This window comes from Anthonomus grandis, chromosome 6 (assembly GCF_022605725.1).
Source record: "Anthonomus grandis grandis chromosome 6, icAntGran1.3, whole genome shotgun sequence".
NCBI lineage: Eukaryota > Metazoa > Arthropoda > Insecta > Coleoptera > Curculionidae > Anthonomus > Anthonomus grandis.
This window is the reverse complement of record NC_065551.1, coordinates 5,787,966-5,800,578: the sequence shown is the minus strand read 5'-3', so window position 1 is coordinate 5,800,578 and position 12,613 is coordinate 5,787,966. Positions and strand designations below refer to the sequence as shown.

The following is a 12,613-nucleotide window of genomic DNA, read 5'->3' as shown; positions in this document are numbered from 1 at the left end:
AGACAAAGACCGTTCCTTGTTGTACTCCATATTTAATAGGTTTGTTACTGCTTTGGTAGTTATCAATCTGAACTATCTGTTGTCTATTATAGAGCTGTAATGCTGGGTCTCTGATTCCAAAATTTTTTAGACACTCAATCAATATTTTATGGTATGGTGGAAGAAAGCTTTTGATGAATCTATAAAAATACAAATAATTTTTTTAGAGTTTTTCGTATACATTAGATGTAAGGTAGAAAGGTACCTCATCATCAATGATGGGAAAATGGTCACTAACATCGTTATTGTATCTTAACAATTTAATATTTGCTAATTCTTGTCTGTTAATGTTATTTAAAAAATATGATTTGTTAAGTAATGTCATTTTTCTCATCACTATCAATCCAAGAGTGAGAGACTTGCTGTCTATCCAAGACAGCAACAGTCAATTCTCTTTAAATAAATCTATGTAGGTGCGGAGATTGGACAAAGGTTTTTTTCTGTTGTGCTGATTTGTTTTTAATAATATTTTTTGAAGGAAAAATTTGCTGATACAGGCCTGTGTTGTTTTCCATGTCGTTGTCGTCGTATACACGCGGCTGCGGCGGGTTTGGGTTGGCGCGAACTCCGTTTCACTCGTCTGACTCGTCTCGCCAGTGACGCCAGTCAGTGTTTCATAGACCGTTTTAGCGATCGTTCAGTCGCTAGTGATTCTCTATACTTTAGTTGTGATCGCGCGCTTTATAATCGCGTCCACCACAGACATTTAATCTTATAGTAAATCGAAAAATGCCTAATAACATTAGTGGTAAATAAAGAAAAGACATTAAATATGTCAGTAAAAAGTTCAGGGTCGCACGATGGCCCCATGCCATCCACAGGCGAGATCATCCGTTCGGGATTGTTAAAGAAAATGAAAACTAACCGGAAGAAGTATTTCGTACTCCGGGCGGACACTTCGGATGCGTTGGCGCGTCTGGAATATTACGATTCCGAAAAACGATTTAGGTCCGGGGCGAATCCTAAACGTTCGATTACTTTAAGGACGTGCTTTAATATAAATGAAAAACTGGAATCAAAACATAAGAATGTGATCGCGCTTTATACGAAGGACGATTGTTTTTGTATCGGGTATGAAAGTAAAGAGGAACTTAAGCTTTGGCTTAAAGATTTTTTAACTTTGCAACACGGAAAGGAGATCACAGAAGGGCAACCATTAAAACCTAAATTCGGTGAGTTTTTTCGCTTGAGTCGGGTTACGACCTTACTCGCACGTTGAAGTCATGGATTTAATTTTTTTGCTACTACGCCCACACTATCATATAGTAATAGCGTAATTCTAGGCGTGTTTGATCTGTAGTAAAATGCGCACATTTTACAGCAAACATATTTTGGTTTAAAAGATACATAAACTTAGACGTATATTTTTATCTACAATAGAGGCAAGAGACAACCTTAAGTAAAGTAGAAGCTTCGGCACAAATTCTTATGAATGGATCGTTGGACCATTTTACAGAAAAATATTACATAATACTTCTATTTCATAGCATCTGACAAAAACAAAACATTTGTGACCCTCTATAGTTAATTATAAAAATTATAAAAATAAAAATGTATTAACATCAAAACTTTTGTACTAACATAATATCCAAAACAAAATGCATATATAATTATTAGGTATATCCTGAATGCTTAACGCTGCTTATTCAGTGTTGTACCTAAATACTTGGCCTACACAGACGTATACCCACGTCCACTTTCGAATTATCAATGAAATATCCGACAGTACTGGCCCAAGGATTTATACCAGACCAACCCTAAATATGAATTCTGAATTGGTTTTTAAATTCAATAAATTGTTTGTATTATCAATTTTATGCCTGACCTTGCTTTAAATTCACAAAATACCTTGCCTGCTCTACCTCCTACCTACTTAAATATACTTTGGAATGTTAATGAGATGAACGCCAGAACAGCAAATGTTTTTAACGGGTCCGTTTCGATCTTGGTTTATTTTATGATCCTGCTTATGCGGTGCTCCGATATTATTGACTACGTTTGTTCTATCGTATATCTAGCAAATTTGCACGAAATTAATTAATGAAAAATAATTAATATTTACTCGTAACCAATAAAATCGTGAATCACTGATAAAATTTTGACGAATTACGTTTTGGAGAGCTCGCCAGATATTATATGTATGTTTTATTTTCGTTTCTTCATCCTTCATTTCTTCAAATTTCTTCTTCAAGGAGTTTTATTTTAACTGTACACATGACTTGCATAAATTGTACAAGCATCTTTATAGGATTGGTCATGGTTCCTTGCATCTTAATTCCCACAGAATGAACCGTATTGGTGTTCCGGTTAGAGATTCATAAATAAACTTAATAAAATAAAATGTAATTCAAATAAATAATATGAGAAATTTGTATTTTTTTTAAAATAAAACATTATTCACTGGCATAATGAACGAATAAATTATATCCATCCTCCATCCTTCATGAAGCTTAGGGTGTTACCTTATACACATCTTGAATTACACTGCCTGTATATTTAGGTCAAGTAGGCAGGAACGCTATACCCTGGGATATTCAGGATATATAATATGCCCTTCAGCACACAATATCTTAAATCTAGTCAAGGAACTTTGAGTTAAAGTAATTGAAAAAAATTGAGTCCATTATTAATTGCTGTGGTAAAATTCGTTTAATAAAGAAGACGGGTTGGGTTATGTTTAGAGGGCTGATGGACTGGTAAAACAGAAATTAAAATTTTATAGTATAAGACAAACCTAGAAAATATGTTTTTTGGGAAATATGTTAAATTGGGAAAATATGTTATGCTATTTTGGGAAAGTGTGACCACTATATCCGTTGGAAAATAGATAATAAATCTCATCTTCTAAAAATAAATCGTGTTTATTGTAAATTTATTGCTTTTCGCATTTTCAAATAAAATAAAACTCTTTACTGTTTGCAACTTGTTAGGTTTGAAATGGAATTATTAACCAAAGGTGAAGTTATGCGAACTTAAAGCAAAACGATTTCTAAGTCTAGATGCAATAAAATGTATATATTCAACATACAACAATACAACTTCAGGTTTGTAGTGTTACATAATAATTTTTTTATATCAGAAAATATTAGTAGTAATGTTCCCATATAGTTTGTAATTTTATAAATTTAAATAAAACTGTTGGATATAATCATTTATTATGCATAACCTTATAGAAAACTTATGAAGTTTCGTTTAAGATCTTGCAAAATCCATCAAAATTTGTCTTGATTTACAACAAATATATAGTAACTTTAATATTTTTCCATTCTCAAAGCAATAAATTTCTAATAAATCTGTAAGTTTTAAGGTAATAGGTTTACTCAAATCACAGTATAGTTATGACATCATAAAAACCTCATTTTTGTTGGCTATTATAGAAGGTAATTTTAATAACTAAACTGCATTTTAAGGTAATAATTTGCCTAATCCACTAATTTAGATACACGTTTATTATCTTTTAACCATTTAAATTGTATTTTACGGAAGCATATCCTAACAAAATCTCTAAATCAGCAACAGTAATTATCTAAAAAAATATTATGACTTAATTATGTACTACAGTAAAAAGTACGCATTGCAGGTGACCCAAGATTATCATTTCGCAATAATACGTAGTGCGTAAAAACATGAAGCGAACCATAGTGTCAAAAACCTGAATCAACACGGGTGACGTCAGAAAATCAAACATTTGTTCAAGCCATTGAAAATTAACAATGTTCAAAACAACGGGTAATAGTGTTGTGATGATTTGCCGAAATATACAAATTAATATGAATTCTAAGTTAAAAAAAAAATATATCTAGACCATTTCGATTCTCAAATTCTGGAATTCGGACCCTGAAATCTACGTCGAAAGCGCCAAAACAAACGTTAAACGGGCGGGTACAGCACCCACGTGCCCCCTCAGTCATGCGACGCCGCCCTAGGATAACTTGGCAACGTGGTTTACGGCGCCTTCTGTGGGGACTGTCGCGCCTGGAGCAAGGTTGCCAGAGAAGTGTAAAAATCTGAAAGAGCTTTTCTTATTAAAGGTCTAAAATAGATTTTAATTATATGTTTTAAAGGAGTTATTAAGAGAATTTAATTGGCTTATTTTAGCCTGAAATTTGAAAAAAAGTCCCATTCTGTACAAATTTATTAAAAAACAAACAAAAACGAATAATCTAGTTAAGATAAATGAGGATATATATGCCCATTAGCCCTCTCTTCTTGCCTTATAGTCAATAGTTGTATTAATGTTAATAAACAATTGTGTTTACACCGATCAAGTATGAAATAAAAATAAAAAGAAGCTATCAACTTAGAGACTACAATTATTTACAATTAAATTTCCTAAAAATTTAAGTAAAAAAATCTAACAGATTTTCTATTAGTACACTTACAACATATTTTTCAAACTTACTATTTGTAAGCTCCCTCACAGAAATAGGAAGAACATATTTTGGCCGCAAAAAACATTGACCTTGACTGTGATCTTTTGAGACGACAGTAGTTTAATAACAGGTTTTTTCTTTGCTTGATACACTAATAAAGATCCCCATGAAACACATCGAACCATTCATGCTCTTTTTTGTGTATCCAATTCTCATAACTGGCATAATTGGCACAGTTAATATCCGCAAGTTCACAATTGCATTCACACAGCTTTCCTGTAGCCTAGTCCAGAGACCAACCTGACAACCTTTTTCTAAAGCCTAAAAATTGATTCTAATTGTGCAGAATGCCCCAATGTAAGAATATCATAAGAAAGTCTACAGTGAAAAGGCCAATGTACGATGATCTTAGTATTCTCAAAGACACACAATTTTCCAAGTTCCGCAACAGATATAAAGTGTTCTTCAGTCCACACACCACCGAGTCAATGTGTATATCCCAAAGCAGCCAGAGAATCAAGATAAATCCTTAGAAACTTAACACCTGTGAAGAACTTTCACTGACTGCTGTTTGTTCAATATTCAAATGTAATGCATTGACTGCAAACTAGTACTCAACCCTCGCCTGCCATCTCGATAAAATCACTATAGCTAGATAAATCTTCTACAGTTTTCACAGTAGATAAGATGGTTGTATCATGAGCAAAAAGTGTGAACTTTGCTGTTAGAAGTTACCTGAAGTTGACAAATCATTAATGTAGATTAGAAAAAGTATGAGTGCCAATACTGAACCTTGTGGCACTCCTAGGGGGATAACACTTTCTGCCAATGTCACGTCATCAACTCTTATTAAATTTATTCTGTTTAACAGGTATCATGTCTCCATCGAAAGAACGTCACTTGTGTCACTAAAAAAAAGTATTTTTTCTACTACTCTGCGTAAACACGCTTTACACACTTCCTAGTCTATAAAGTCTTGACTTTTTACGCACTAGTTCCTAAAAAAGTGTTTTTGATGCGTAAAGTGATTTAACATTTAACTTATAATTTGTCAAAAAAAATTTTGACTTTTTTTACGTACTAGTGCGTAAAGTAATTTGGTATTTTGATTTTGTGTATTTTATCTTTGGTAGTAGAAAATTTTTTTATGTATTACCCTTGTGTAAAATCCCTTTTTTTATTAATGGCAATTGTCGTATGAACTTTACGGGATCGCATAAAAAAAGGATAGTTTTACACACTTGCTACATAAATAACTATTTTGAGTTTGCACAGAAGAAAATCATGCTAAACACGTTCAAAGCTGCTGGTTTCGTGAATTCTAACCCAGCAGCGTAGTATTCCATCCCACATGGCCCTTAATAATTTAGTGATTGAACCTACTTATATTTGAACCTGATCGGACCTAACGCAATATGATTTCTCAGGAAATGGCCATAAATAAGTACTCCTAAAAACACCCATAAATCTTTCAAACTTTTTCTCTATATCTATGCCACAAGTGTCACAAGTGTCAACAACCTTCCAAGAACATTCAGAAATTCTTTTATAAAATATGAATGAGCCTAGCTAAGTTGTTGAATGACGTACCGTTCTTTTTTTACTACCTCATACTTTTCGCAATCCAAAAGTCATTCTTATAAACTATCCTAGATGATCTGATAAATTCAACTAAAGTGTCTGTGCCTCTGAATAAATTGTCTGACACAAACCAACGGTCCTAAATAGATCTGTCAGTGGTACTGAGCTTACTTGATCCGTTTCAAATGGACATTAAAATCGGCAGCGATCAAAACTCCCTTATTTACTCCTATGCCTGCAAGGAAAGTATCAAAACAGCCAGATATACATGTAGATTAAAATTTTCAATAAAAATTACACAAACTTCAATATATTTTTCAACATTTAAATAATTTGAAATGTTTATATTAAAACTATTTTGAAGAAGAATGGTTGTACCTGCACCCACAAAATCATTTCTTGTTGAAAATGACCCAACCCTATAGCTGTTCAGTCTTATCACCTCAACTTGTTCTTCTTCTTTTAGCGTAAAAAAACGTCTCTTTGGATGACGTTTGGGTTACGCCTATAGCTAATAGTTTGATTAGGCGTTTCTGCAGGTTCAGAAAATGATATTTATTACGATTCCGCTTGGCCATAGTTCAGGCGACAACGCCCGTAAAACCAAAAAAATTGCAATGAACTGCTGGTCAAAGAAATTTGGTATTGGCATCTACTCGAGCAGATGGTTACGGTAAAATGGCATTAAAACCATTTCACTGAAAAATTAATAGACACACTTGAGCGAAGTTTGCTAGAGCTTATTTTTCTTGGTCAAAAAAAATTTAAAACTCTTCTATGTGAAGCAAAATGTTCACTTTTTGAAGTTGATGGCACGAACAATTAAAATACAGAACGGTTGATCCCAAGTTCAAAAATATTGAATTAGGTATTTTGTTAATATTTCTTAAGTTCCAAATAACCAAATTTCTTCTATGAAGCGTGGAAGATGTTACATAAGTTTGGCGGTAATTTTTTCTCGATCTGAGATAGAACTAGTCATTCAAGTGCGAGATAAAATGGAACAGTTTCTGTATAAAGAGATATTGGAAGACATCTGTAAGGCCTCAGCTTTCTTATTATACTTATTTCCAATTGTAAATTTAAAATATTGCAAACGAATAGACTTATCATCGTAGTATATATCCTTTTTTTCAATAATGTCAAGTTGCTCAACAAAGTAAATATTTATACTCACCCCAACTCCGCATCCCCAATAAAATAAATTAAGGGAATATTTCGGCCAAGGTTCACGACAGTAATAAGCTCTTTCTATTCAATATGGGTATTATATTATAGTTTCTTCATTTTATGACCCAAGGTTTTATAGCCCCTCGTTTTATTACACAATAATAGTCCTCGAATTACGCGTGAATCCCACGTAAGTAACGTATTAGGGTTATTTTTATTACCGAGTTGTTGGGGGACAGAGCTGAGATAAACTCAAGGCTGTACCTGTCACCATATAAGCAAGGAATATAATAGAATAGGCACGTTCCTATTTAAGGCATAAAAAATCTAATGTTAACGAGCATGAATGGAGTGGGAATACTTCAAAACTGAAAAAACAGCCTTTTATTAAAACTGAAAAATAACATTTTAATAATAACCTATGCAAGTATAAAAAATTGTTTATTTCTTTTAACTACGATAAACCAACTTATAATTATTAGTAATTTATTATTTAAACATTACTTGTTTTAAGTTGTAAATTAAACTGTAATTTTAACAAATAGATTAGCTGCTAAACGCAACAACAAAATGTCAATATACAGTTAGTTAACTTGATTAGTTTTTTCGCAAGCAGTGTGTAAATTGAAATCTTATCTGCTTTCATTTTTTTCTTTTATATAGAATTAATTCATGATTCGAAGAATTAATATTTTATGTAAAACATTAGCACAATATTTTAGGTATATATTTATTATTCTTAAAAACCATAATATACCTTCTGGTTAAGGTTTTAATTTCTGTTGCGTCACCGGATGCAATATGCGAAGATGATCTGAGATTCATTTTGCGTACTATGTTGATATTCAACATTGCGTGCTGCATTATGGGAACGTTGTGATCCCCAGGTATTTGTTCTATTACTTTACGGCTCTCTTTAGTTGTTTATCCTGTTACTCCAGTAATGTTTCATACAATCGTGGCTTTTATATTTTTCATAGATCTTTGTATTTCAGTATAAACATATATTTTCTTTACTGGGTTTGTACCATATCCGGAGTACGGCTGTGTACCATTTGTCCTCATTAATACCCAATTGCTAACAAATATTCCAGTGGAGCAGAGAAGCAACAAAAATGTCTAAACTACTATTCAACCATATCCAAGTGACCGATGAAATTTGAGTGCGCAGTCATGGCTTTGACGAAGAGTTTTGTTCATTTAAAGAACTCCGCTCGTAGAGATCTGTTGGTTTACATCGCAGTGTTATAGCCGAGTATTATAATCGAAATCAATTAAGTGATAGTGATAAGTGTTTTTTGGGAATTTTCGAAACCTATTAATTTTAAAATGTCTTTTAGACAAAAAAAATATTTAATTGGTCAGTTGGTTTGATTAATTAGTCAATCGCGAAATAATTAACAATTTAATAATATTTATGAAAAAAGAGGCAGTGGTTTAAAAGGTTAAGCAGTTTGAGTCTCGAATATTATTAGGTTATCTTTTAATAAATGTTTCCTTAAATATAAATAATACTAATCCACTGATAATAGAGTTTCTAGGTTCATGTTTAACCCTTCAAAAAAAGAAAGCGAAACAGAAACTTTAAAATTCTTTTTGACGATGCACATTTGGTAATTTCACAGAAAACTATTTGTAATCATAATGTGAAATTAAAAATAATTCATACAATAAATGTCGAAGATACCGGCTATCAAGGGTGGAAAGAGAATCTCCGTAAATCAGTCCACAAAATTAGTTTCGGTTGAAGAAATTTTGAAAAATAATGGAAAAGTGCTAATGGACCATCAACCCATCAGATCGCTTAGGATTGAATTTCTTAAAAAAATTAGTCTGTTTACAGAAGAAAAGCGCGACAAAATATGCATGGTTGAAACTTATATCCATTTATCTCATACCCACACTATTGAGGATGGAGCGATGAACGTCTGAAAAAACTGAGCAGCAAATGACTACGCCTTATTATAGAGCATGTAGGTGAAAACGAGTTTGTTCCTAACGCATATATAAATTGGAAATCAATTTTACTACGAATGGCGATTATCATCATGGCATGAAGTACAAAAATTACAAAAAGTTGGCTACGGATCTGATTCCAAATTTAAAACTAAGAACTGTGGTTGTAATCGATAACTTTGTCAATAAAAGCGGAAAAGCAAGAATGATTTGCATTTAATGAATCTATTTTTTTTTTAAATTCAACATAATAATAAAGATTCACAAATCAAAGTGTAAAAGGTGACGTGCTACGATTGCTACCATATTATCCAGAGCTAAACTCAATGGAGTTTGTTTGGGCAGAATTAAAGAAATATGTTTAAACCAAAACAATATATTTCAAAAAAAACATCAGTAGTTATTGTTGTAGATCAGCTTCTTATTAATATAGCTGAAACAGATAGCGTGATAAGAGACACATATTTTGAATTAAATCTGGGTCTGAGGAGAATTACGGACCACAAAAATTAACCGTGGAAGAGCACAAAACCTACTATAATTTATACATTTATATTGACTTTAAAATATATGAATTTGTTAATATTATTTAATAGATAAGTATATTACATCTAATTTAACATAAAAAATTCCATTATAAACAGAGTAAGATTTTTTTTTATTTTTATGAAATAAAAATTGTTATGTTTATTTAGTACACAAAAATATGTAACATCGCCATATTTTAAGTTTCGAGATTTTTTTAGAATAAGTATTTTAAATAAAAACTTTTTATTTTTACTAAATCTTGTGTCTATTGGGTTATTATAACCGGTTTAATTATTTTAAAAAAAAATAATGAAATCTTTTTTTAATTACGTCTTAAAAAAAATTAGATTTTCAAAAAAAAAAATTATAAAATCTTTATTTTATTTCAACATTACAATTATAAATAGAACATCAACATAATATCTTATAATGCCAAGCATTTTAATTGGCTAAAATAATTGATTTTTATTTGCTATAATAAATATTATATTTATTTTAAAATATTCCTAAAAGTTACGCAAATTCTAACATTTCACGGGTAAAATATGCCTAGTGTAAACTCAGTCAATACTTGGAAAGTTAGAATTTTGTATTAAGTTTATCGTTTTCTAACTCTGTTGCACACTGACTTTTTCACTCTTTTGTCTGCGCATTTCATCGGTCACTTGGATATGGTTAAGTTGTAGGAAAATTAATATTTCAAATTTTTGTTGTGTTTAATGTTGAACGTTTGTGATACAAGATCAGAAAAGCTAAACAGGTTTTCATAATACATTATAATAAAGGTTTTTCTACACTAGGTCATAAATAAATGGGCGCAGTTTGGCAGAACCTGGGCACAACTTTCATGTATTTTTGTAGTGTTTTATATAAATAATTACTTGTTTTTCGATTAATTTTGTTAAGATTATTATCGAAGGGGGTACCTCGTCAATGTATAGTGAAACAGCTAGCATCAATGAAACCTAAAATTAGTACCAATGTTATGGTCTGGTTTATTTAGAATGTCACATTTAACGTTTATCATAAAACTAATTCACTATTAAAAATGTAAAGTAATTTTTTGTAGTATAATATGTTCATTAAACTCTTAGTAATATTATAACTATTTTCATTGATAATTGTTTATTAGTAATCAGAAATAGACCAAAAATGCTACATTCTGCTTCAGTGATTTTCTTGCATATATTTTGTGTGCCTTGTCCTTCGTTTTCTCTATTTCTTAAGGTCTAATTATTGTTGTTGATTGCTGGTTGATTTTCTCATCTTGCTGTTTGAACATTTCTTGTCTGAGAGATCAATTGGAAGATTATCTGTAATATTATAGATGCACATTTGTTGATATCTCGAATCCTAGATTTCTTGAAAACTTGCTAAAAATATAGTACTTTTAAAATAGGAAGAATTACCATGGATAGAAGTTACCATCATATGAGCTGCGCTCTATTATTTCCATCCAAGTAAAGCGAATTCCTTCCTGTTTTCCACATGAAAACCGTGGTTTTCCACAAAATGTTTTGTTTCACACAATCCGTTTTTCATTTTTCAGAGTTCATCCCATTTGATGTTTGTTCTGCCAGTTGTCTTTTATTAACTTGGAGCATTCCATGTGAAGGTTTTGGCGGTTTTTCAAAAAGAGTCTAGAAGTAATTGAGTAATCTAGTTGTAATTATTATAACCGCATGTGTCTTTAGCATTTTCGGAAATTTAACCATTTATAGGGAATAAAAGTGGTTCAATTATATTTGAAATTTCGGTATAGTTGTACTCTTGTTTGGAACCGTAATTTCGGCCTGAAGAGGATCTTATGGCAATCTCCAAGGGTTTATTTAAGATCAAACAGCTTATCATCAGCTGTGACATCAGAATGCCTAATTTTAAGTGAATAAATAGTGTTTATTTTCATTACCTACCTCTAATATTTTTTGTTTGTTTATTTCATTAAAATATTTCCCCCGTAGTTCATGCCTATACTTATGCTTTATTAAGTGTAGTTTAATTTATTGGGTCAACTTGTGAAGCACTTATGATCATACTCTACAATTTGTTCATACGTACATATTAATTTGTTTTCTTTTTGATTTACTTACTAAACTGGTACTCAGCCACAGTAATGTAAACCAACAGATATATGTAAATGTATATTCGCATATTGATTTGTAAGTGTAATTCGATTTCATACAGGACCTTCATTAATAGTCCATGATATTAAATTTTGAACCTGTAAACAGATTATCTATTGACTATTATTTCTCCGTATTCTTCTTAGTAAGTTTTGAATAATGTCCTGAGCTTTTTGCCTAAAAATTCGGTAGCGCTTATCAATATTTTATGCTTTCTAGTTAGCTTTTGCTTAATTTAAATTCAGGTTTACTGGTAAAATTATGGATGTAATAAACTTACCCCTTAGTAGAGTTGTATATCTAATTTACTTGGGCACAAGAACGACCATCCGTTCCTTAAGATTTACTTTGTAAATCACAATCCTCAACTCAATTTGTTTAGTTTAATATTTTGAATTGTGAACTATAATTGTCTTATTTTATCTATCAATGAGAAAATAAAAATGTCAATTAATGTACATGAAGTGGCTAATTAAATGAATTTAGATTGAATTGAGATTGTACATAGCCCAATAGACCAAATATAGCACCAAAAATTACGTTAATGTATTGTTAACTGTATTCTATTGTAACCTATGCTTGAACTATAGTAGTAAACATCTAATCAGGACGTATTTATTTTTACTAAACTTACAAACACTGAACTACTTAAAAAACAATGATCTAAGAATTCTTTTTAGATAACAATAAATGCACTCACATGTATACCTTTTATATTTAGATGTTGTTTCAGTAAAGAAAAAACCATTGAGCCAGAAATGAATGAACGAACAGTAACACAATAGGTTTTCGATAAACATCAAGTACTCGATACATCTTCGGAAAACAAAGCCAACCTAAAAA

At 31.3% G+C, this 12,613-nt stretch overlaps 1 protein-coding gene across 4 annotated transcripts in view; it reads left to right on the top strand.

Moving 5' to 3' along the window:
• The first annotated feature begins 606 nt into the window (after positions 1 to 606).
• LOC126737058 (serine-rich adhesin for platelets) overlaps positions 607 to 12,613 on the top strand; it is a 121,237-nt gene continuing 109,230 nt past the window's right edge. For 3 of the 4 annotated variants that reach the window (XM_050441747.1, XM_050441749.1, XM_050441746.1), the window contains exon 1: positions 607 to 1,211. In XM_050441747.1, coding sequence (XP_050297704.1) covers positions 812 to 1,211 — 400 coding nt within the window. In that variant the 5' untranslated portion in view covers positions 607 to 811. The remainder of the gene's footprint in view (positions 1,212 to 12,613) is intronic. The other variant, XM_050441750.1, reaches the window with a different exon arrangement.